This window comes from Protopterus annectens, chromosome 1.part0 (assembly GCF_019279795.1).
Source record: "Protopterus annectens isolate FY-2018-M chromosome 1.part0, PAN1.0, whole genome shotgun sequence".
Classification (NCBI taxonomy): Eukaryota; Metazoa; Chordata; order Ceratodontiformes; family Protopteridae; genus Protopterus; species Protopterus annectens.
Window position 1 is genome coordinate 690981702 of NC_056725.1, and position 27581 is coordinate 691009282.

At 40.3% G+C, this 27581-nt stretch overlaps 1 protein-coding gene across 1 annotated transcript in view; it reads right to left on the reverse strand.

Moving 5' to 3' along the window:
* Positions 1 to 27581, reverse strand: part of LOC122794071 (spectrin beta chain, non-erythrocytic 4-like) — a 1992331-nt gene that overhangs the window by 837375 nt on the left and 1127375 nt on the right. Inside the window, exon 10 of the mRNA XM_044062212.1 lies at positions 17858 to 17996. Within this exon, the coding sequence (XP_043918147.1) occupies positions 17858 to 17996 (139 nt within the window). The remainder of the gene's footprint in view (positions 1 to 17857; positions 17997 to 27581) is intronic.

Here is a 27581-nt window from a genome sequence, read left to right on the forward strand (position 1 = left end):
CTGCAAGATAAAAGGTAGCAGGGCACTACTACCTGTATGCCAGTAAGGAAATGTGTTCTACAAAACTGTACTATTACAGGAAAACTCTACTTTTACAGGTAAGTAGGACTTATGCAACTGTACTTTGCCTACCACTGACCTTGGATCTTTAATAATGGGGTAGTCTTTTTATAAGAAAAAGAGAAAATACTTCTTTATCTATTATATATAGTTCTCTCTTCAGTCATCCTTGCAGCCATGCTTGTACACCAGATACATTCTCATTAACTTGGATGGGAATGTTCCTGTATGCATTTTCACATTTCCACTGATTCACAAGGTACTTCTGAAAGTTCAGGAAGAAATGCCAAAGGGATCTATATTAGAAAGCCGAATTCCCGAATATGTATTCATCGACACAAAGTTCGATGTGTGAAAAGGGTGAACAATGCAAATAGCGAAAGGGAGAACGACGAACGTGATACCGGAAGCAACAGTGCCATACAGGTAAGGTAAACCTAAGTCAAAAAATCTAAAGTAAAACACTTTTCTAAATGTTTTTGCAGGCCTGCACCCCCCCATACCCCCCTACTTAAATATACCAACTCCGAGACCGTACTACAGTGGGAAAAAGGATTTATTTCCTCATCCCCACGATCACCTTGCTGGCTGTGGAAATGCATTCGCCATTCTCCCTTTCGCCATTTGCGTTGTTCCCTCTTTTTGTACATTGACCTTTACGTGTCGATGAAAACGTATTCGCAAAATTCAGCTTTCGTGTTTCTAATATAGACCCATGCCAAAGATGATTGTGGTGACCCCCAAATGGCCCAGGCAATTTTGGTTCTGCCTTCTAATGATATTGGCCAAGGGCAACTGCTACAAAGTACTTCACACCCTGAATTTCCTCACACAGTCTCAGAGCCAACTGGTGCACCCCAATTTGAACAATGACACTTGATAGCCTGGATGATTCAGTCTTGACTTGATTAGGTACTTGTGTCATGTGGGTGTGCAACAGATGCTAAAGGAGGTCAGAAAACTTGATAGTAGAAAATCTTATCTTTACAAATTGCTGGAGTTTTCTAAGTGGTGACAAAATGGGAACAGATGGTCCCTTGAGGTTAAAATCTGTCTGATCTTGATATATTTATGTGTGCTACTTCAGGATGGATTATTGTATGCATCCATTAATGTAAAATTTAATAGCCATCTCTGGCTGTCTGCAAATGGATCCTCCTCCTCTTTTGGTATAACAGTTCATGAAAGGCTAATTGCAAAGTCCTCCTTCATATCTCAACCACATTCTGGAAATATTGACCTTAGCACCTTTCAAACTGTCTGCTCAAGCTGTTCTGAAGTTCTTAACCTAGAAAACTGTTCTGCGTATTGCTCTGACATCTGGAAGGCAAGTTTCAGAGCTGCAGGCTCTCATGGTGGGACACCTTGTTTGATTTTCCAGTGTTACACTGTAAACTCTCTTTTATGTTGAAACTGGTCTCAGAATTCACATCAGGGTATTAACCTCCCTGTGTTCTTCCCAGAGCCTAAGAACAAGGGAGAGAGGATACTTCATACCTCAGATGTGCACTGGTATTTCAGGTGCTACCATGACAGAATAAAGCCCTTCAAAAATCCTGAAAGGCGTTTTTACTTTCTACATAAGAGCAAAGAAGGATTAACCTGTTTATAAGCAAGCCATCACTTGTTGATTGTCCTTTGATATTGTTTTATGATACACTCCTCAGGGCAAGGCAAATCCAGGCAGATAAAGGTGCTTTCCACCAGGGCCTTTTCCTCTTTGGAAAGGAGTGGACTCTAGAAGTATACTAGAGGCAGTAACTTTGTCCTCTGTTCATACATTTATAAAACAAAGTTGGATGCTTTTTCTAAATCTACAGCAGGCTTTGCTAGGACTGTTCTCCAGGGACTCATAGACCCTTATTTTCCCTCATCCATGCTTAGATAATTTTGGGAATCTACCCATACTCCAGTAAGTCAGTGTGCTTGTTGAACATAGTACATTTGTGTTAATCCTACTTATCTGTAACAGTAGCTGTTCATAGAACACACTGTCTTACTTGGCAGCACCCACCCACCATCCTCCTTTCTTGGATGTGTATAGTTTAGTGTTTGAGTTGCCATTTAGTTATGTTCAGCAGCCTTTACTGTTGAGTGTGTGAGTGGAGGTTTTGGTTTGGAACAGAAGGTGTTCACAAAGCTTGTGTTTTCATCATCTTTTCTCTTCCTGCTGGACCCCACAAAACTGAAAGCATCTTATCTGTGGGTTTGAAAGGCAGTCCACATACTGCCCAGTGATTGGTCCATCACACCCACACAGAGGCAGTGGGAGGAGCCCTGAGCTTATGGTTGACTGCAAGATAAAAGGTAGCAGGGCACTACTACCTGTATGCCAGTAAGGAAATGTGTTCTACAAAACTGTACTATTACAGGAAAACTCTACTTTTACAGGTAAGTAGGACTTATGCAACTGTACTTTGCCTACCACTGACCTTGGATCTTTAATAATGGGGTAGTCTTTTTATAAGAAAAAGAGAAAATGCTTCTTTATCTATTATATATAGTTCTCTCTTCACAACTGATTTTGCTACATTTGATGCAAGTGGCAGAGTACTCAAGAGTTATATGAAAACATCAAGGAAACTTAATTTGGGGGCAGAACCAAGATGGCAAGTGAAACTAGCATCTTTTTAGACCTTTGTACAATTACTTTAAAATAATTTACTTATCTGAATTTTTTTTACACAGTCTTTATTTATTTATTTTATTTATTTTATTTTATTTTACATTTGTTGACCGGGCTAGTCTAACTGGATATATGTCCATTTTCAGAAGAGGCCCGGGGAGAAAAGCTGTACATAAAAGACATACACAAGCATTACATTAAATGTAAATGACAAGATACATATTAGAAATAACAGGTGTTATAAACAGGTGTTGAAGATTTCAAAAAGCACATAAAAGATAATATACATTTTTTTTAATAACTCACACTGTAAAAGGAATGAAAAAAGGATTAAGGAGAATGGGTAGATACCCAAAGCAAAGTCAAGGAAAGAACAGGAGAACATACTAGTTAATAATAGGTTAGAAGAGTTAGTTGAAAGGGGGTAAGTTGTAACTAGGATAGCAAGATACAGAATTCAGTTGTTCCTAGTTGAATAAGACAGTTTAGAAGGTAACGGCCTTCGAGTGTTTATGGGAGAAATGTAATAGGTGTTAGCTAGGACTAGGAGTAAGAGAAACTCTGGTCAGGGTTGGTACAGGGACATAGCCAGTGGATTGTAAGGTATGATTTGAGTTTATTTTTAAATAGAGAGGTTGAAGAAAGAGATATGACTTCACCTGAAAGTAGGTTCCAGCTTTTACCAACAGTGTTAGAGAGCAGGGATTCTCCAGCTTTATTGTTAGATTTTTGAGTAGTAACTAGTAGTTTGTTAGCACAATGTAGGTTTGTAAGATTTTTATATGGGTAGATTAGACTTGTAAGTATTGGTGTGTTATTTGGATGGTAAAGTGTTTTGTGTGTAATTGTTAGTTGGTGAAATAGAATTTGGTTTTGCAATTCCAGACAACCCAGTTTATTCAGGTTATGGCAGTGGTGGGATCTGAGTAGGGAGCCAGTAGCAAATCTGGCAATGTTATTGTAGGTGATTGCTATCTTATTGAAGTTACTTTTAGATAGGTTTGTATATATGAGGGAGGCATAAAAGAGTGTTGAGATAAGGTGGGTGTGGGCTATAGTAGTTCTGGCTAAGGGAGTAAGGAAGGTTTTGATTCTATAGAGTGAGCCTAGTTTTCGGTTAACTAATTTTATTGTGGTGTTAATATGAGTGTCATAGTTGTGGTTGTGGTCAGTTGTCACTCCTAAGAGTTTAGTGGTAGTGTCAGGGGATATAATAATACCATTTTTGGATTTAATAGTAAAGTGTAGAGGGGTGGATTTAAGTGTGGGAGTAAACAGTAGTAGATTAGTCTTTTTGGGGTTAAGGAGGAGGCAACTCTGTAAAAAACATTCTTTAATGAGCTCAAAGACATTTTGGGTGAGGGACTGTAGTTTAGATGGCTCAGTAGCTGAGGAGATTAAAGTGGAGTCGTCTGCATATTGAAGAAGACAATTATGAAAAAAATCTTACACATTTCTTAACTGAAATTAATATTGGAATACTGACATGGGCTGTTTTTTTTTCTTTTGTGTATCCATTGGTGTACGAGCTTGCTTGTTGGCAGTTTTTCTATTTTTTTATGTGGGTAGATGCATTTGGATAAGCACTTCCACAGTGATTTTGTTTTCTCCATGATTTTCTTTAAAACAGCAAGTAGTTTGATGTATATGAAATTACACAGAAAAGAGTTTGGATGAAATAGATTTAGAGAGGGGGAGGAGAAGAGAAAGCTAGTTTAAAGATAAATAGATGAATATGTGCATAGTGGTTCCCAGTGGGTATATGATGAACTGAGCTGGCTCATCAGTACATGACAATTAATCAGATCATGTTTTCTCCCTTTCACAAGTGTGACAATTCAGTACTATCAATAAGAAAGAAAGCAAATAAAAGATATATTTGATCTGTATTATTTAAATTTGCCTTTTTTAGAATAATGTTTTATGTTATACTAATACTAAATACTATATTAATAAGAGGAATAAGAATACTATCTAGGAAAACTACTGCAAAATGTATAAGTTTAATGTTTTTGAATCCAAAATACACTTAGGCATGGCATCATCTGCTTCACTGGTTTATTTTTCAAAAAGGGTGATTTGCAACACACCAGAAGATAAATTATATAATTTTTGTTATAAAATGATACAGGAGGATATTATTTATTAAGCACTGAATTAGTATTATTAATTGTTTTAAAAATATACTTTAATGAATTAAAATTTTATACTTATATGAAATCAAACCATATATCTATACATTTCATTTACTAATAAGTATACAGATCTAATGGCTATGTTGTTTTCTTTCGGCTTTTCCCGGTTAGGGGTCGCCACAGCAGAACTCCGGTCCGCTAATGATTGGCAGTCGATTTTCGCCATATTATATATAAATATGAAAATCAAGAAGGTCTTTTAACTTTCATAATTCTTAAATTTAGTAATAAATTATGGACATTAGTTAATCTATATTGGTTTCCGAGTTTGGGTCCAAATATTGCTAAGAGACATTTAGATGTAATACTTGATAAATATAAAGATGGCCGCAGTTGGTTAGTGTTGTCGTCTCACAGCAAGAGGTTCTCCCGTTCGATTCTCAGCTGGAGCATCTTCTGTGTGGAGTCTGCATGTCCTCCCTGTGGTTGAGTTACGCTAAAAACATGTAGGTAGGTGCGAGTGTGAATGGGTGTGCCTTCTTTGAAGGTTGGGCATCGGGCTGGCAACTCGGCACCGTAAAAATCCACTGCCAATCATGAGCAGACCGGAGTTCTGCTGTGGTGACCCCTAACTGGGAAACACCGAAAGACTTGATAAATATAAAGGTAGTTTAATTTTAGGTGGGGATTTTAACTGCATACTAGAAGACTCTGACACTAACTCTGGAGTTGTGGTATTGTATGAGGAAGTCGGGAGTGTCAAAGAAGTATGTAAGAGTGGTACAGGATATGTACGAGGGTAGTGTGATAGCGGTGAAGTCTGCGGTGGGAATGACGGATGCGTTTAAGGTGGAGGTGGGATTACATCAAAGATCAGCTCTGAGCCCTTTCTTATTTGCAATGGTGATGGACAGGTTCACAGACGAGATCAGACAGGAGTCCACACGGACTATGATGTTTGCAGATGACATTGTGATCTGTAGTGAGAGTAGGGAACAGGTGGAGAAGACCCTGGAGAGATGGAGATATGCTTTAGAGAGGAGAGGAATGAAGGTCAGCAGGACTAAGACAGAATATATGTGTGTGAATGAGAGGGAGGATAGAGGAATGGTAAGGATGCAAGGAGTAGAGGTGGCGAAGGTGGATGAGTTTAAATACTTGGGATCAATAGTTCAGAGTAATGGTGAGTGTGGAATAGAGGTGAAGAAGAGCTTACAGGCAAGAATGGATTGGGTGGAGAAGTGTGTCAGGAGTGATTTGTGACAGACGAGTACCAGTAAGAGTGAAAGGGAAGGTCTACAAGAGGGTAGTGAGACCAGCTATGTTATATGGGTTGGAGTCAGTGGCACTGACAAAAAGGCAGGAGTTAGAACTGGATGTGGCAGAGTTAAAGATGTTAAGATTTGCACTGGGTGTGACGAGGATGGACAGGATTAGGAAGAAGTATATTAGAGGGTCAGCACAGGTTGGAAGGTTTGGAGACAAAGCCAGAGAGGCAAGATTACATTGGTTTGGACATGTGCTGAGGAGGGATGCTGAGTATATTGGGAAAAAGATGCCAATGATGAAGCTACCAGATAACAGGAAAAGAGGAAGGCCTAAGATAAGGTTTATGGATGTGGTGAGAGAGGACATGCAGGTGGTTGGTGTGACAGAGCAAGATGCAGAGGACAGGAAGAAATGGAAACAGATGATCCGCTGTGGCGACCCCTAACAGGAACAGCCGAAAGAAGATGATGATGACTAGAAGACTCTGACACCAGTAACAAAAGGAAATTAAAATTAATTTTGTTATACCCCAAAATGATCTGAAAGAGGCTGTCACAGCTAGCGTTATTTTGTTTTACAGTCAATGGCTTCATGTTCCTTATGTCATGTTAGAGGGACAGAAAGAAATCCTTAAGATGAAGTGTTCATTTACTGTAGTTTCCTCTCTCATCAGTTGGCAAGGTTGCTGTGGCCGCTTACTTTTTACTGTCAGCATCCATCGCATTTTTAATTACTTTGCTTCCTTTGATTTTCATTAGTGGCCGTCCCTGTTGCAGCGTTATAAGGAATGTTTGAATGACAGGCTTGAAAATGTAGCCGAGTTAATTGTTCTTTTCAAAGTAACAACTGCAGTTCAGTCTTCAAGTGTGAGAAATTGGACACTGATTAATAGGTGTTACTTGGGCTGAAACAGTCTGTGTTGCATTCACACGTTTAAATGTTGTAGCTAGAATTAAAGTTTTGATGTTAATATTCTATCCCCAACTCCGGAAGAAACATGCACTTTTGCAAAAAAAATACAGTGTAGAAAAAATGCAAAATCATATACTGACAAACAGCAAGAAGTTAGATTAGCATATTTGCTTTCTTTCTTTGTGGCACCGAGTTTTATTACAGGGAAGGACATTTGCATCTGAAAACTAAGCTTGAAAACCCTGACTTTGTTCAGACTCCAGGCTACACTATTTATCTGAGGTGTGATGCTGGCAATCTGAAACTGGTAAGGCACATTTAAATGTCATTGTTTTCTTAATGGCTCTGTTGTTGGGATAAGTGACTTAATTACTGTGCCACTCTTAGTAGCTGTTGTAATGTAACAGATGAGATAGATGCAGGAAAGAAAGCCAGACAATTATTAAATTATGTTTTTTTCTGTATGAGAGTTGTTTAGTCTTGGATTATGGGGAAGGAAAACACTTTTTGAAAAGACAAACTTGACTTTTGGGTGGAGTTCTGCTTTAATATAAAAACAGGAAAAAAAGGTGGAAAAGCACAAGAGAATGTTTTGTTAAACAAAATGGAGATATTATTTAGTGATATAACAACCATGCAATTGCTGTAAATACATTATTAACAACGTTATTCAAAACAAACTTTAAAATGTAAATTATTTATTTATTTATTATTTTATTTTACATTTGTTGACCGGGCTGGTCCAGCTGGATATATTTCCTTTTTCAGTAGAGGCCCGTGGAGAAAAGCTCCACATATAAACAACCACCACCACACAAAAAATGTTTATAATAAACAAGAAAGGTATTACAGTTTAAATTCTGGGAAGACTATGTGACATACTATAAAAAATACATCATACACCTACAGATCATTTTACAGTATGAATATCTAGGGCAGCCCCAAGACATTATTAGAATACATTTAAATCCTTGGTTATTCTAGTTTACTCCAGACAGTTACTATTTACAAAGGGTTAGACAGTAACAGTAGAAAAAGGAAGAGGTATAAAGAAAATGGCAGGAATACTACCTTCAGGATACATTCATAGCCAAGTAGAAAAGATATGTAATTGGTGCCCAAGTAGTAGAGATAACTTATAGGTGCTACTAATTCAGAGGAGTAGACAGGAAAGAGTGGAGGAAAGTAGGAAGTCAAGCGATGACAGAAGAGAAATCCAGAGGATCAGTCTGGGTAACAGCAAGGGCATAGCCAGTGAGTTTTAAGGTGCTTCTTAAGACTTTGTTTAAAGAGAGGAAGGGATGGAAGTGAGGTAAGGTCAGACGGCAAGAGGTTCCATTGTTTTCCAATGGTATTTGAGAACAGTGAGTCACCAGCTAAGTTGTTAGACTGGGTACTGGCTAGAAGTTTGTTGGAGGAGCGTAAGGAATCAAGATTCCTATAGGGTGCCATAAGATTGTTTAGTACTGGAGTATTGTTAGGTTGGTAAAAAATCTTATGAACAATGGTAAGTTGGGAAAGTATCAGAAGGTTTTTTTAGTTTCAGCCAGTCCAGTTGGTGAAGGTTAAGACAGTGGTGAGTTCTATATGGGTTTCTAGTGGCAAATCTAGCAATACTATTATAGGAGTTGGCTAGTTTGGTAAGATTATTTTTTTTTTAGATTAGTGTATATGGGTGCTGCATACAGAAGAGTTGAAATTAGATGGGAGTGGGCAATAGTCATTCTGGCTGTTGGAGTTAAGAAAGGTTTTATCCTATATAGGGAGCCCAGTTTTTTATTAACAGATTTAATAGTGTTATTAATGTGAATGTCAAAGGTGAGGTTATTATCAATTGTAATTCCTAATAGTTTGGTGGAAGAGTCCAGGGATATAAGGGTGCCATTACTGGATTAAATGGAGAAATCTATGGGGGAGGACTTACTGTTTGTTGTAAACAGTAGTAGCTTGGTCTTTTTGGTGTTCAAAAGAAGGCACCGTTTAGAGAACCATGCCTCTACTGTATTGAAAGCTGTCTGGGTTAAAGATTGAAGTTCAGAATATAGAGTTGGCAGAGCATATGATAGTAGAATCATCAGCATATTGTATACAGGTGGTTTGAGGAATGGCTATTTGAAGGTCATTGATGAATAATGAGAAAATCCCTGTCACAAAATGGGTTGCCAACTGGCTCACAGACAGAACCCACACTGTGAAAGTAGCGGATTCCAAATCCGACATCAGACCAGTGACAAGTGGAGTAGGTTCATAGGTTCATAGGTTTATACTAGGCTATCTGCCCTAAGGCATTTATAAGCCTAGCCCAAATTATTGTGGCTTACGCCACCCCTTATATGAAAAAATACTGTGCCCATTAGTTTGTTGTGCCTCTGTCCAGCAGTGACACAGAGATGATTCCTGGGGTAAACCTACGATCTCCCATCCACAGGTCTAGATTTCTCTTGAACAGAGTCAGCGAGGTGCTCTGCCTCACATGGACCGGGATTTTATTCCACAGCATAGGGAGTCTCTGAGTGATAAATCTATCCCTCCAGCACGTCCTATTTATATCCATGCTAAGGTTTAAGTCGCTTGCTCTAGTGGTTTTGGTGGATTTGGATTTTTGAGGTGGAGCATGTCCATTAATTCCGGGTTGGACATGGCCTTGTATGTCAGGCACATGTCACCTCTGAGCAGACAGTATGCGACTGAATAGAGCTGGAGTTTCTTCAATCTGGCAGCATATGACAGATTTTGGAGTCCCTTTATCCTTTTGGTGAGGAACTTTTGGGGTCTCTCCAATTGCTGCAGATGTCGGGTGAGATACATCCCGAATGGGGCATTGTACTCGATCATTGGTCTGATAAGTGAAGAGTACAGGGGAACAATGACCTCACTAGATCTGGATGTGAATCCCTTCATGATCAGGTGGGCAATGTAGAAGGTCTTTCTAACCACTTTAGCAATGTGAGTGTCAAAAGAAAGGCCACTGTCAACCTGGGTCCCCAGGTCCCTGATAACCTCTTCTGTGCTTAGTGGATTGCCACCTATATGGTAGCTTGGGGTTACCTTGTTTTTCCCGAAGGGTATGACTATACATTTTTGGCGTTTAACTTCAGGCCATGGCTCTGGCACCAGCTATCTGTTTCCGTGAGTCCCTTCTGAAGGATATCCGTGTCCGATGCACTTTCCACTATGGCGCCCAGTTTGCAGTCGCCTGCAAACTTTGTCAGCCAAAGTCCTCCCATGTTGGCCTGTACTTCTGAGAAGTAGATGCCAAACAATAGGGGCCAAGGACCGAGCCCTGTGGGACACCACTTGTGACCGGCTTGGAGTCTGACACAGCGCCAGCAACTCTAACCCTGTGGGTTCTGTCCTTAAGCCAGTTTGCAACCCATCTTGTGACATATGGGTTTACATTTAAGCTGGTACGTTTTTCTACAATACCCGAGTGGGGTATTGTGTCAAAAGCCTTTGCAAGGTCAAGGTAGGCTGTATGGACTGCCTTCCCTCATCAATGGCCTTGGTGACGGTTTCGAAGAAGTCAACCAAGTTCAAAAGGCATGATCTTCCCTTGACAAAGCCAAACTGGGTCGGGTCCAATGTCTACAAGTCCCCTATATCTTTGTTTATGAGCTCCATTATGATCCTCTCCATAGCTTTGCAGACTAGACTTGTTAAGCTTATGGGGCGGTAATTACCAGGGTCCGTAGAGGCACCGCCTTTGTGGAGTGGGACCACAGTTGCCGTATGCCACTCCTTGGGCACGTATCCTGTGGTAAGGCTGAGATTAAACAGCTGCCTTATGTGCAGGTTTAATTCCTCATTTAGCTCGTGTAGCACACAGCCGGGGACACCATCCGGTCCCATTGATGCCGTGTTTTTAGCCCTAGAGAGAGCAGCTTTCACCTGCGCATTTGAGATGTCCGGGAGGCTACACTCGGCTGGGATAGTTATCTCTCCTTTAGGGGGGGGGGTGAAGTTTGCACTGAACCTGTCTGCCAGTATGTTGGCAATGTCTGTGGGTTCAGTGATTTTTGTATCATTTTGGACTAATTCTGAGCATATCTGGGAGTTTCCACCCAGGTTCCTAACATAGCTGAAAAAGGCCTTATGATTGTCCTTTGAATCCATGGCAATTTTTCTCTCAAAATTGGCCTTAGTTGATTTTATGAGTGCTCATATTTTTTACTAATAATGATCAGGGTGACTTCCCTTTTATGGATTTTGTTCTATCATGTAATAGCTTTCTCCTCTTATTGTAAAGTTTGTTAATGGCTGGGGTCCACCAGACTGGACGTTTGCCCTTTGTGGAAAGAGTCTTGGTTTTATTTGGGATTGCCTGATCCATGCAGTCCTGGAGGTGTTCATAGAAGGCATTTGTAAGGGCTTCCGCAGCTTGGGTTGTGGTTTCCTCTGGCTCAGGGGCCTTGAAGGATACCACACCAGTCTTGAGTAGTGTGAAGTTTGCTTTAGAGAAGTTCTTCACTATGGTCTTTTTGCTTGGGGTGGGGCGGGATGTGGATTTCCAGTGAGATTAGTTTATGATCAGATCTCACCAATGAGGGATATACTTCCGGTGTGGAGCATTTTGTCCCCATGTTTGTGACAATGAGATCTAGTATATTTTCTCCTCTTGTGGGAACAGTGACTAGCTGTTCCATGGCATTTGAATTTATGAACTCCAGGAACCGTTGGGCTAGAAAGTTAGGGCTTGAGTAATGTTCCCAGTCTATATTCGGTAGTTGAAGTCACCCAATATGATGGTGTTTGGAGATACATTTATACCCTCCAGTGTCTTCAGGAAGGCTGTGTGGGGTTCCTGAGTTTGAGAGGGTGGCCTGTAGCATGCTACAATTTGTAGAGCAGTTTTGCCTATGGTTAGTTGCACCTGGATGGTTTCCGGCTTTGCGTTGCCACCAACCTGGAGGTGTGAGTATCCTTTATGAATATGGATACACCCTCCTTTTGTGGTGTGGTCCGGGTTTTGGGGCCGGAACGCATGATATGAGGTAAAACCTAATAGTGCCGGGGTGCTCTCAGGAGCCTTGAACCAGGTTTCAGCTACAGCACAGACATCGATGTTCTCCATACTGAGAAGGGCCTCGAGTCCGTGCATTTTGAGATTTAGACTTCTGGCATTGAGCAGCATTACCCTCAGTTTCTTCCCATTTTTGTTTTCTAGGGTGGTAGGTTTAGAATTTGAGCCTTGCCTAAAAAAGGCACTATGGGGGTGGCAAGAGCCTTAGCCAATATCCGGAATCCCAGGGGTGACAGGTGCAAGCCGTCCCTTGCGAAGCAGCGTGGCTTGTTAAGCATGTCATCCCAGGCAGACAGACACTGGATCCCCTTTGAATGACACCAGACATTAAGCCAATTGTTAATGCTGATCATCTTGTCTCTATATTGTGGCATCATTCTTGGTGAAGGAAGGATACTGCTCAGGGTTAGGGTCATACCTGCCTGGGCTACATAATCAGAGAGCTCCTCTATGTCTCTTTTCATGTAGTCCAGGGAGGTACGTCTCAGGTCGTCCACACCAGCATGGACAATGACTGTGTCATATTTGTACTTGCCATGGAGTGACCCGAGTGCTTGTGTTATGTGGCGGATTCTAGCGCCCGATAGGCAGCTTACTGTGACCCTCTCCTTGTTCAGCCTGGTGAGTGGGACGTCAGTGTGTCTGACTATGGAGTCACCTATGACAAGTATGTTTGGTGTTGTATTTGGCCTTAAGGGCTGTGACTGCTTTGCACACTGCTTTTGTGGTTTATGTGTTTCTTGTGGGGTGTCTTGAGGTAGCAGTTGTTTGGGTGTCTGCTTTGGAGGCCTCTGCTGTTTAGGTAAATTTTTACTCAGAGCCTCCAGTATGTCTTTGTGTGTTTATGTGTTTGATTCAGTGGAGTGGTAGCATTATGTGAGGCTGGTTTTGTGGTGTGTGTAGTTGCCTTCTCCTCCTGTCTGGTCTTGCCAGTCCTGAGTTGAGAGAGCTCAGCCTCCAGTTTGGCTAAATAGCTGCATCTCTCGCAAGTATTTGTGTTATGTGGGAGGAGGAGAGGGTTGTCTGTGTACATGAGGCAGTTATAACATTGCCTCAAGATTCCCAGATTCACCAGCTGGACCGGAGAGGAGATTGACAACTGACCTTTGGACATGCTAGAATAATATTGGGAAATCCTTAATTGAAAACAAGGGCCAGTGGGGAGTGAGGGTGTAGTGCTTTTAATTTTTAGTGCTGACTTATATAATTGCTTTAGTGAGCAAGTGCCAGGTAACTTGAGTGCAATGTGTTACAAGTAACTAAATGCAAAACGACAAACAGTAACTTTCTTTCAAGTGAAACAAGGAAATAAGTACAGTAAGCAATGCAGATATCACTAGTGATCCACAGAAGCTGAGAAGTTGCGTATTAGGTGGAATTAGCTTCCAGGAAATAACAAGCAAACAAACAACAAGCATATAAACAAAGCTAGATTCAGTAGGCCTGGATCTAGTCTATGCTAGAGCAAACAAGGTGAACCAATTTCAGTAAGATACAGTTCAAATATTCAGGCACTATAAACCTTTAACCAGAAAATTCCCAGCTCAGAAGGGCAGAGTCCAGCCTCTTCTCCCACAAGAGTGCAGACCACGAACCTTCTTAATGTAAAATAACTGGCCTGAAGCCCAAGTGCCTAAACCAGAACTAATACACTTGGACACTGGGCTCTCAATCAGCAGTTCCCAACTTAGAAGGATGAAAGCTACCTGTTCTGCCACCACAGTGCTTGCCACAAACCTTCCTAATGTAAAACACCTGTTCTGAAGCCCAAGTGCTTAATCCAAAAGACTTGAATGATAGCTACACTTTAATCAAGTTACAACCAAGCAGTAATAAATACCATTGAATACTTTAGAGAATGTCTGGATTAGTGCTCAAGTTACACAAACAAAGCTAGATCCAGCAGGCCCGAATCCAGTCTATGCCACAGCAAACAAGGCGCACCAACTTCAGTAAGGAACAGTTCAGATATGCATACCACAGGGTTCAGTCCTGGGTCCTCTCCTGTTTGGTATCTACTTCTCTGAAGTGCAGGCCAACACAGAAGGTCTTTGGCTAACAAAGTTTGCAGATGACTGCAAACTAGGAGCATTAATCAAAACACCTAATGATGTGGATAAACTACAAAAGGGCCTCACTGAGACAGATACCTGGTGTCAAAGCCATGGCCTGAAGCTCAATGCCAAAAAAGTGTATTGTCATCCCCTTTGGTAAAAACTCTGTACCCATGAACTACCACATAGCTGGTAGTCTACTTAATGCCGAAAATGTGATGAGACCTTGGGACACAGGTGGACAGTAGTCTCTCCTTTGATAATCACATCGCCACAGTGGTCAGGAAATCCTTCTATGTGGCTCATCTAATCACAAAAGGATTCTCATCCAGAAAAAAAGAGGTCATTGTTCCCCTCTACTCATCACTCATTAGACCCATTATAGAGTACAATGCCCCTTTTGGTATGTACCTCACAAGACATCTACAACTGGAAAGACCACAGAAATACCTCACAAAGAGGATTACTGGCCTCAGCAGATGCCCTATGCAGACCGTCTCAAAAAACTACAGCTTTACTCCATCGCATATCGCCTACTCAGGGGCGATCTCTGCCTAACATACAAAGCTATGTCAAACCCAGAGCTATTGGACATGCTCCACTTAAAGAAATCCCAATCCCTCCAAGCTACATGCTCTAGGGACCTTAACCTTGTCACCACAATAAACAGAACATGCTGGAGGGCTAGATTCCTGTCCCAGAGACTTCCCATACTCTGGAACAGACTACCTATCTATGTCAAACAGAGCTCCTCATTAGCACTCTTCAAGAAAAATCTTGATGATTGGATGGGAAATGGGAAATTCACCCCAGGGATCACTTCTGTGGCTCTGCTCGACAGGGGCACAGGAAAATAATTTTCTTGGGTGACGAAAGCCAGGGTACATTTTTTGGCTAGGCTTGTATGGGCCTAGGGCCGATAGCCTAGTACCTACCTATGAACCTATGAACCTATGAACCTATAGGAAGGTGAGTTGATTCTCCCAAAGAACTGCTTGCTGTCTATTACTAAGGTAAAACTTGAACCAGAGAATTGCTTTGGCGATAAGAGAGAGGGATGACAGAGTGTTTATGAGTTAACCATATCAAAGGCTTTAGACAGGTCGAGGAAGAGTGCTGATGAGAGGGTGCTATTATTACGGTTATTATTAATGGTGTTGGTGAGGGATAGGAGAGCTGAGGTGGTACTATGAAAAGGCCTGAAGCCATGCTGACAGTTTGCTAGAATGTTATGTTGAAGTAAGTAGTTCATTAGCTGATGGTGAATACATTTTTCCATAATCTTGGCTAATGGAGAAAGGAGAGCTATAGGCCTGTAGTTAGAACAGTCATTAGAGTTACCTCCTTTGTGTAAGGGAATAATGTGGGAGATTTTTCAGAGATCTGGAATGGTTCCTTCAGTTATGGTACGGTTTATCAGGATGGATATAGGATAGGCGACTACTTTAGCTGCTTGCTGTAGGTATTCAGATGGTAAGTTATTGGCAGAGGGGGTGCAAGGCTTAAGTTTGTGGACAAGTTTTTGGATGTAGGAGGTAGGGATAGGTTGTAGTTGGAATGTTGGCCGAGTATGAGGTGAGGAGTTAGGTAGCTCAGGGTTGTCTGTAGCTAGTTGATTGGCTAGAGTTTGTATGGTGTTTGTGAAGAAAGTGTTAAAGGCATTGGCAGTTTGATGGGAGGTATTGTTTTCTGACCCTAGAGGGGAAGGAGTGCTAGAGTGGCCTGGACAAAGGAGGTTATTCATGCATGCCCAGAATTTTTGTGGATTATTGTGGTGAATTTGCTGCAGCTTGCAATAGTAGCTTTTTTTGTAGCATTTCTCAACTGTCTAAAGATTTGTTGATCTGGGGTATTTATGGTTGCTCTCCACTTAGCCCAGGATTTATTTCTAAGTAATATGTTTTGTCTGGTATCTTTGAGAGCCAGGGGGCAGGTTTGGATTTTGTTCTAATAGATCATTTAGGTGCATGCTTGTTGAGGATTGTTAAGAATTTGTTATTGAAATATATAGCAGCTCCTTCAAGAGGGAGAGTTTTTAGAGGGTTCCAGTCACAGGCACTAAGTTCCATTTGAAATAATACAGGCTAAACGTTTTTCTTGGTTCGAGAAGTCCTATAGTTGGGGGCATTGGTAATGTCATTCTTTTGTCTAATGATGTAAGTAAGCATGTGATCACTTACATCATCAGGCAAGGTCCCTACTTTATAAGTATGTTCTTGTTTATTGATTAGTATCCAATCTAGTATAGTTTCTTTATTATTTGGTTTGTTAATTCTAGTGGTGGTGGAAATAGTTTGATTAAAGCCATGCAGATTAATATGAGAAGAAGGATTATCTGTATTTATACTATTCCAGTCAGTATTGAATCTCCTAGAATAATAGTTTCTTGTGGGAAAGTAGTAGATATCCAACATAGGGTATCCTCTATTGTAGTAATGTTATTACCTGGGGATAGGTAGACACAGATTATATAAAGTGGTTTGATGGGATTGAGTTGAAATCTAGTGATTAAGAGTTCAACTTTACTATTTTCAGGTGGGTTATAAGATATAGAGGAGACATGTAGTCCATTTCTGAACAGTAAGGCTACTCCTCCTCCTTTGCATTTTATTCTGTCGTGTCTCAGTATATTATACCCTGGGGGTATTATTTCATTATCCTTAGTTGTGGGTTTTAACCAGGTTTCTGTAAGACAGAGGATATCAAAGGAGTGAATATCTAGATGGGCAACTTTGTTGTTAATACTGCGGATATTGAGATAACCTATTAGTAAGAAGATAGAGAGACTGGTCTGGGTAGTAAGGGTGTTGGGGGAGGTACTAAGAATAGGTGAAGTAGAGAGATTAGAAGGGCCTGGTTTAGGGTGGATGTCACCATCTTTTAAGGTGGGTGATTTTAGTACAGAAAGAGGGTAAGAATTAAGGCTAGGCAGATAAATTAATGGAAATTTGGGAAGAAAGTAGTAAACACACAAAAAACACTTAGTTTAACAAAATAACAGCTATACAATATAAACATCTACAGTCAAATAAACTATAAAAATGGTAAATTGATATTTATTTATTTAACATTTGTTAACCGGGAAAGTCCGACTTGGAACGAGCTAATTTTCAGCAGAGTCCCGGGGAGAAATACCACAAAGAAGGCACCCCAGCCGAGAACTGAACCAGAGAACCTCTTGCGAGGCAACAGTGCAAACTGCTGCACCACTGCACCGTCCATGCACCGTGTAAATATTCATTAAGACTAGGATATAAGTAAAGAAAGCACTAGATCAATTTAATTGAAATGTAATACACGTATTTTCTTGCTTCTATCCAGAGTTTTGAGCTTAAAGTGCCAGAATATCTGTTCCAAGTGCAACCAGCACAGTTAAACTAAGGAGACAACGTGAAAAAAACTATCAAAAAGAAGCTAGAACACCAGACAAAAATGTCTACTCCTCAGAAACAGCAACAAGCTATCCTCGGCCACAGAATAACTACTACTGCCCTCAGCAAGCTAACACCATGACCAGAAACCCAACTGAAACTGCAATTTAATGTAAAAGTTTTTGTGTTTTGGGAGGGGTAGAAGAGCACAGGAAGAACACTTAGTTTAACAAAATGATAATGCAGTCTCACACAGTAACAACCAGGTGATAGTTGTAAATGCAATATATGAAACTTTAGTCAAACAAACTGTAAATGTGGCAAAAATTCAGTAAAAATAAACTATAAATACAGGGGAAAAAAACCTTAAGCAAAATTAAGTGCAAAGTACTTTCCTACTTTTTTATTACCTCTTCCAAAGCTGGGCTCTTGTTAGCCATAAGAATTTTTCCCATGTCAACACACACCGCTACATTTCTTTCCTTTGCTTCAATATCTTTCTTTACACTTTGATGGTAGTTCATCAAAACTTCTACTGAAGAAGCATCTCTGAAATAAAGAGCAAATACAGAGTAAATTCTAAGGACTGCCAGCAACTGCTAACGATCACATGAATAGAACCTAGAGGAGATTTAAAATTAACTGATCTTAGAAGTAACAATGTTCATCTTAGTTAATCTAAATCTAACTGAACTGATTTTAAGCAGTCCATGCCCCACTGAACCCATCTAATCAAAATGTCTCTCACTGAACACATTTTACTATGCCCTTATACAGTGCGGTTAATTTCTCTTCATGCTTTTATCTAATATGCCAATTCAAAACATCAAAAACATCAGATGTATAAAATGCTTGTGATAAGAAGCCATCAATAAAAAAGGCTCAGTGGACTGTGGGCGGCTTTAAAGTGACTTGATTAAGTAAACAGATAGTGTATTTTATGTTTAGTCCAGACAGCTCCTATTTAGTTACTATATAAAACATTCCACATACTTCATTTGTTCTGCGACAGGTATAATACAGGTAACAGCAACAGACAGGCTAATCTGTAAAACCTTAAGGCAGAATTCATAAACCTACTCAGCAGGGAGTAGTGCACAGGAGAAAAAAAAGATACTGAGGTCGATTAGAAAAAGCAACATAATGGGATCTAGTGATTGGGCTCAAGGAGAACAATGTACTACTGCATTGTTATGTAAATCATCAGTCCATACGCTTGTTACAGGCATAAGAAATAGCACACAATTCAGACATACCTGGTTTCCTATAACAAATTGATAACTATATGAAACTATAGCAGTGATGGTACTCTAAAAAAAGACTATTATCAAGAATCAGGAGCCATTTATAATCACAGGGATAATAGCAATAACCTGATCACTCATGCCATCAGCCCCAAGACATAAATATCAGTCCCTCAGCAATGATATCGGAATATCTACAGGTTCAGATACACAGGCACTTAACTATCTCAATGATATGTTAGCATATGCTTGTGCATACTATTAGTAGTTCCCAAATGTGAATAAAAAAACAACAAAATTACAACTCAACTGTTAGCATTCTAGTCTTGCATGCATTTCATAAACCTGTGAAGGATACCGATGACAAAACAAGTGTCCAGCAGTAGAATTTTGAATGTTTTCCTGGAATACATGGTGACATTTGAAGAGGAGTAGAGACTTGCATAACATGTACCCCTAAGAGGGAGGTTGGCATAATGGTTAAGACATTGCCTTGCAAACACAAGGTACAGGGTTCAATTATCACATGGGTTAATTGGCTACCTTAAAATAGCCCACAAGGGCAGTTAGCCTAGTACTAATCTATGAACCTAATACTTCTTTTGTTACACTATGCATATGTAGCAAACCTCACACCTAGCATTAGTGATGCTACAACCTATTTTAGTAGGTAAGGATACTATTCTCTTAGATTAAAAGGGATATGTGACCACTGCGCAATACAATGACGATCTCTATCCAGCAACCAAGCAGCACATGACTCCAGCATCTGGTATGGCTATGCCCTACAGCACACCATATCATAGGATCATAGTAGGTTACTAGGCTAATAACCCCAAGGCTCTTACAAGCCTAGCCAAGTTTTACCCTTATTTCCACAATTAGCAGGTAGCACCCCTGTCCAAGACAGGGGACATAGGTGGAACCCCTGGGGTGAATTTACAGTTACCCATCCAATTGTCCAGGTTGCATTTGAAGAGGGCCAATGAGGTGCTCTGTTTGACATGAAATGGGAGTCTGTTCTAAAGGTGTGGTAACCTCTGGGAGACAAATCTGTCCCTCCAGCAGGTTCTATTAATGTCACATACCAGGTTAAGGCCTACAGAGTAACCTGTGCATATGATCATGTGTTGGATAGTGCAGCCTTAGCTGCTCATGCCAGTAGGGAGATCCACAAACCATGTGTGGCAGCAAATAATGCAGCAGGTAAATTGGGACATTACATCAGTGAGTGTGTGTCAGAGTGTGTCTGCCCATCTGCAGCTGGTTTTCTGATGTCTGGATACCTATAATGATGCACTGCAGTAGACACAACTTAAGGTGTGTGCCTAATTCATAATATAGTGTATGCTGCACAACATGACTGTGGACACAATGGCTATAGCTACACAATGACCAGTGTTGTAAATTCCAGCAGATATTGGCACAAAGTGGGAACATAATGCAGTTAAATGAGCAGCAAGGCAACAAAATGCAGGCTAAGGATGTCAGGTTATTGCTTATCAAATCAATTCTAAACTTACAGAGCAGCTTTATGTTAGCATAGGCATTATACACAATAACAGTAACATTTGTTCCTGTGTATGTTACTCAGTATGGTATACATTACACATTTTGCATGGCAGATCTGAACAGTGTTATAGGCATACATTTTTAATACAAATATTATATGAATTGCTAAGATAACTATTTAACCATGTGGAAATTTGGAAACATAGCAAGATAAGATCTGTGCTATTGTTCAGTCCACAAAGTTAACATTGCCACCCTAGAAGATTCAGCACTGCACAGGTATAGCCAGAGTACTGCAGGTTAATGTCGCCATCACTGTCATCCACACCACAGTGTGTGTGTTGTGTATGTGGACACTGTGCCCTGAGTATTCATCCTGTCCTGAGATATATAACTGTAACAATGTGCTTCTTCACAGTGGCACTTCATGATGTAGTCTGCATGGTAACTCTGCAGACAGTTTTGCAGCTGTACCCTACCAATATGTGTAATATCTGAACTTGTTTGTAACTTTAAGCCTCATTACTCTGGACAGAGGCCATCAGTGAGTGAACACACAGCTGTGCTGTGCCTACCTCTGAGTTTGCAATATTTGTCAATCACCAGTGATGGTAGAGCTCCTACCTGTGATGGGTGGCCATGGGGTCTTGGTGAACCTGAAAACACTCCTGCAAATTGCATCCCTAACTAGAATGCAGACTGCCTAGAATCATCTTGGCTATACTAGTTCTCATTCTCACCATGTTAAGGTGTGTGCAAAGGGCCTATGTTCTCAGCATAACCAGCAGAAACTTTTACTTCATGACTAGTACATGCAAAACTGTAATAACACACCCTCATGCCACCTCTGCACCACCAGTAAATGCCTGCTTATGACAGAGAAACCTGTGACACTGATGTATTTGATTAATATAGGTCTCACAATATCACGCACTAGTATCCATTTTGCTTACTACTGACAGCATAAATTCTCCTGCAGAATGGCACATATTCTGCAAGAATTCACCATCAATAGCAGCACTCATACAACTCAACTGATCAGAATTTTGCAGAATTTCCAGATATTTGTCACATATTTTTGTTATTTTCCTTATACAATTTTTACTTTTCTGGCACACCATTGTGAATTAATGTGACTAAATAATGACAGACATTTGAGTTTCAGACTTCATATCTTTCAGAAGAAATGAAAACTACTGCCACACCTGTTATTCTAGCAACTTTCTAAGTTTATAAGAGCAGTATTTAAAATCTGTCCCTGATTTTGGAGCTTTGTCACCCCATTATGTTTGACTTTGCCCATAATTAATATTTGTGCTCTAAGAATTTGGGAGGTATGCATACCTCTTAACACCTTAGCACAAGAAATCTGGACAAATTCATAAATAATGGGGGAACAAAGGCCTAAAAACAGGGACAATTTTAAAGATTGCTCTTATAAACTTAGAAAGTTGACAGAATGACACGTATTGCATTATCATGAATTTTCTAAAGGGTATGAAGTCTGCAATTTAAATGTCTGTCATTATTTTCTAATTTTGATCCTGAATGATTTACCAAAAAAAAAAATTATGAGGAGCAGACCAAAAATATGAGAGAAAAATCTGGACAGTTGAGAGGTATGGAGGTATGGCAGTACCTGACATACATGTGAATAGCTTACATAAGTAGCAAGTACTACATTTTAGACTGTCTCAGTCTAGCAGCCTATTTATATCACAGACAAGGTTTCAGTCTTCACAACAGGTAATTATGGTGCTGTTTATTTTGCGGATATACAGGTGGTCCATCCAGGGGGGGGAAATGCTTTGTATGCCAGGCATGGATCTCCTCTCACCAGCCTGTAGGAGACAGAATACAGGGATGGAGCCTTGAGGTGATCTGCATAAGACATGTTGCTTATGCTCTGTATTTTTTTAGTGAGAAACCTCTGTGAATGTTCCAATTGTTGGATGTGCCTGCTAGGTACATACAAAAGGGAGTACTGTACTCGGTGATAGGTCTACTGAATGTGGAATGCAGTGGGACAATTACCTCCTTGCTATACTTTTGTTAATAAGTTGCACAACATAGAATGGTTTCCTCACTGTAGACATGTGATGGTCAAAGGCTAAATAGCTGTGTGTGCTCAAGTCCCTGACCACTAGGTCAACTGTTAGGGGTGTGTTGTCAATGATAGTTACTAGGGGTGGATGACTTCCCAAAGAAGAAATCCAGTATCATACTGAGAAATTTTAAAAGTAACATGTCAAAACATAGTAGAAAACTGGTATCAAACTGAGAACATTTAAAGGTAACACTTCAAAACATTGTAGAAATCTAGTATCAAATAGAAAATTAAAAGGTAAAATGTCAAAATGTGGTAGAAATCCAGTATTATACTGAGAAAACTTAAGAGTAACATAGACTCATAGATTGTTACTTGGAAAATGACCAAGGAGGCCTTTCTAAGCCTGGCCAAGTTTTCTTGAAAGAATACCAATGGTATGTATCCAAAATAGGACATTGAAGGCCAGGCATTTATAAGCTACCTCTGTCCATAAGGGATATGGATGTTAGGCCCAGTATAAATTTCCTATTCCCAATCCACTGGTTTGATTGTGTTTAAACTGGGTAATTAGGCAAACTCAGCTTCACATAGGGAATCCTGATGCATAGGCAATACAGTCTCTGCAACATATATTTGTCTCCTCAGCATGTTCCATTTAAGACAAAAACAAAATACAGGTCCCCAAACCTTGTATTTCTGGTACCGTTTGAGTTACGAATAATCAGGAGAATCATAAGTGTGAGGGGTTTGTGGATGCCTTGTAAGCCAGGCATAGATCACTACTCAGCAATCTATAGGAGACTGAGTACAGAGAAAGGGCTTTAAGGCACTCTGTATAAGGCAGGTTTGTTAGACCTTGCATTCTTTTCATAAGGAACCTCTGAAGTTGCTCTAGTTGCAATATATACCTGGTCAGGTACATACCGAAGGGAGCATTGTGCTCTGACTGGTCTGATAAGGGCAGAGTACAGTGGGATAAGACCTCTTTGGATCTAAATGCCATGCCCTTATTTATAAGCTGTGCAACATAAAATGATTTCCTCACCACTGTGGCTATGTGGTGATCGAAAGTAAGGCTACTGTCTACATGCATACCCTGATCTCTAACCACTGGGTCAATTCTTAGGGGTGCATTGTCAACATGGTAATTAGCCAGGATGGTTGACTTCCAAAAGGGTACAATTATGCATTTCTTAGCATTGAGATTAAGACCATGACTTTGGCACCATTTGTTAGACAGTGATGGGCCTTCTTGAAGGATGCTAGTGTGTGTGCAGGGGATTTGATGACAACTCCCAGCTTGCAATCATCTGCAAACTTTGTCAGCCCTAAACCTTCAGCATTTGCTTCCAATTTGGAGAAATAGATGCCAAAATGGAGCAAGCCCAGTACCGAGCTCTGGGGGACTCCGCTAGTGACAAATCTCTTTGTGGATGTGACCTCATCTATTTTGATCTCCTGGGTCTTATCAGTCAGCCAGTTGACTATCCAGCAGGTAAAAAAGGGTTTGTACCTAAATTAGTGAGCTTGTCTATAATGCCTGAGTGGTGTTTTGTATCAAAAGCTTTGGCCAGGTTGAATAAGCTGTATGCACACTACTGCCTTCATCCAATGCTTTGGTGACCCTCTCAAAAAAAAAAGTCTGCCTGATTTAATAGGCATGACCTTATTTGAACAAAGCCAACTGTGATGTGTTCAGCAACTGCAGGTTACCTGCGTCCTCATTTATCATGTCCATGATGATTCTTTCCATGGCCTTACATATGAGGTTGGTCAGACTTATGGGCCTGTAGTTACCCAGATCAGTGGTTGAACCTACGTTATGCAGGGGAATGACTAAAGCCATCTTCCATTCCTCAATCACAAAACCTGACTGTAGGATCCAGTTGAAAAGTGATTCATGTGGACCAGAAAGGTCATGTGTCATCCTATTTATTAAGCATCCTGGGATGTTATCGGGGTCTATCAATGCAGTGTTTTTGGCCTTGGGAAGTGCATTGATGACCTGTTGCCTAGTAATGGTTGGGGGGATTGTGGTATACGATATTTCCTTTGGACTACTGGGGGGAGAATTAGCCAAAAAGTTGTCAATGGCCCTTGGTTCAGTGTGGTGATGCCATTTACAGTAAGTAATTACAATAAGTTCTACATATTGTTGCATGTTTCTCCTGAGGTTATGGACATAGCTGTAGAAAGCTTTATGGTTGTCCTTTGTCTGAGAAGCTATTTCTTCTTCAAATATAGCCTTTGAAGTACTAATTAATTCTCTTAGCTGCCTGTTGAGATTGGTCAATGGACTTTTAGTATGTATGGCTTTATTCCTCCTATGCTTGACCAAGATTTTTTTCTTTTGTTGTATAACCAATTGAAATTGTGATTCTACCAGGGTGGCTTGTCTTTTGAGTTTGTCTTATTCTCTATACAAGTGGGCCCTGCTCATTCAATACAGCTATCAGTATGGCTGTACAGAGATTTTGTAAATAGATCAGCATATGCTATGGTATTTACTGGGCTTGGGGTTGCTTGGAATTTACCCAATGTGTTGTTTAGTAGAGAGAGTTTAGCCTTGGAGTAGTTCCTTAAGCTTTTGAGCTTCACTGGATCCCCAAATTTAATTTTTATTTCAAGCAATACTATCTTATGCTCAGATCTGACGAGTGAAGACAGTACATTGGGTGAGGAACACTGGCCCCCTTTGTTTGTGAATAGAAAGCCAAGGGTGTTTTGTACCCCTGGTAGGAGAATGGGCAACTAGGATGTTGCTGTTAACAAAGTTTTGGAATCTCTGGGCTTGTGAATTAGAAGTGGTGTAAGAATCACATTCTATAGAGGGGTAGTTGAGATCCCTCATGAATATCTCATTGTGTTGAGTGATAAGGGACTCTAGTACATTGAGATAGGTAGTATAGGTTTACTGAGACATGGAGGAGAACTTATAAGTTGCAAGGGTATAGTACAAGACCCTGTTTATGGTAAGTTGCAAGTGTATAAGTTCCAGTGGGTCATACACTTTAACTTCTAGAAGTGAGGTTGGTTTTAATATAGACTGAGATTCCTCCAACCTCCTTCCTGTATAGTAGCTGGTGTTAATGTGTGACAAGCATTATAACCTTGCATTGCTTCGGGTACTTTTATTAAGACTTCTAGCATTGAGCAATACCACCTTCAGATGTTCCTTCATAGGTCAGTTAAGTTGGGAGGCTCGTCAGCCAAAAAAGGCACTATGGGAGTGGAAAAGGCCTTTGCCTATATCCAAAAGCCTAGACAGGATAAGTGATAACAAACCCTGAAAAAGCAGCATGGTCTGTCAACTATGTCCTCACAGGCCGTCAAATATTGTACTCCCTTGAACTGACACCAGAAGCTAAGTCAATTGCTAGACTCAATCATTTTCTGTTGGTAACATGGCATCATCCTTAGAGAAGGTAGTATGCCTCTCAGTTCTAGCCTCATACCTACCTGAGACACAATCAGTGAGCTCGATCATGTCTCGCTTCATATAGTCAAGGGTAATACATCTTAAGTCAATTACACCAACATGGACTATGGCAGACTCATACTGGTACCTGTGGTTCAATGACCCGAGTGCCTGTTTGACTTGACGGATCCTAGCACTGGAAAGGTAGATAACATGGTTATTTCCTTACTCAGTTTAGTGAGGGGGCATCAGTGTACACCACTGAAGATTCACCAATGGTCAGCAAAGTTGGCTGTGCATGGGTTTGCTCTAAGAGCTTAGCAGTAGAGGCATTGGATACAGTGTTACTATGTGCAGCTGTGGATGATGTTTTAATGGAGTGTTTACGTGATGGCTGACGACCCTTTCTTTGAATGTAATCTACAGGAGGTCTTAGTGTTTTAGGAAGGTTACCTGTAAGTGCCTCAGCATAAGTAGTTTTTATGTGTAGGTTCTTTACCATGTGCAGTAAGCATGGTGTTATAACAACCTCAACAGGATTAGTTTTGGTTGTATGAGACAGTTTTCCTCTAGCATTAAAGTATTTTTAAACTTCTCACATACTTTATCTGTTTTAATAAGTAGGTAGTCAGTGTACATGAGACAATTGCTACAATGTCTCAGAGTACCCATCTCAACCAGATGGGGCTGCAGAGAGAGAGTCAGGAAGTGCATATCCATGGCTACTGATCTACTAGGGAGGAGTGAGGGAAATTTAAATATTGAACAAGTCAATAAGACAAGCAACTTGATGAGCAACGCTCAGCTATAAGCAAAATAGATGCTCTAGTAGTTAAAAAAAAATCTGTCTAGACATTAGGGGTATTTTAAGGGAAACACACTGGAAGAGATCAGCAACTACACAGATTACAAGGGGGAATTATGCTGAGAAATATTGACACCAAAAAACAATGCGAAAAACAAGTCCCAAAACAGTGGATATGGTAATATAAGTCTTAGCCTGTTCATTAGTTATGAGCCAAGTATTGTGCAACTGAGGTACTTAAACAACAGAAGAGATTTGATTTCAAAAAACATAAATGAGGCCCTGTTGACAATCAAAAACAACACACTCCACTTTCCTTTACCCAATTCTGGGCTAGAAAATAGCTCAGGTCAACTCTACTCTCACTAAAGTGGAACCAAGGCAGTTCTAACTGAAGACTGTAAAAACAGTAAAAAAAATGCATATATGCAAAACAGAAACACTCAGTTAATGCAGCTAGGACAAAAGGGATGCTAAACACAAGCACTGCAATATCACCACAAAGACAGAGTAGAGTATGTGTTCAGCAGATAAAATAAAAATAAAACCAGCACAATTTAATAAAGAACAAATAAACAGGATGAGCGCTTTCAGCTATGCCTTCATCAGATTTGCTGAACATGTACTCTACACTCTCTTCGTGGTGACATCACAGTGCTTGTGTTTAATCTTTAGTCATTGTTTTAACACTCCAGTCTTCAGTGGTTAGTGTTTTTTGTTTGTTTGTTCTGCTGGTTTAAAACAGTGAACATGGTAATGTAAGTCTTAGCATTTGTAGCGTTTGTAGAAACCAGCAACACTCTTCTTCTCAAGTAACATGGTTGTCAAATGTCACCAAATGCCCAAGGCACAGAGATTCAAATTTGTAAACAAGCTGGCCCTCTAGCCAATCATATAAATGCACAATAAGACTCACAACAACGATTCCAAGCTCAGAAGATCATATGCTATCCTATCCTGCCAAAAGAGAACAGAGGTAATCCAGAGGGCTCAAGCAAATTCTGGTATCTCACCTGTGACCCATAGGGTGACAGGACTAACAAGAAACAGAGTATAAAGGATTAGTCTAGATAAAATCACTTTAGATAGCAGATTTAGGAGTCTC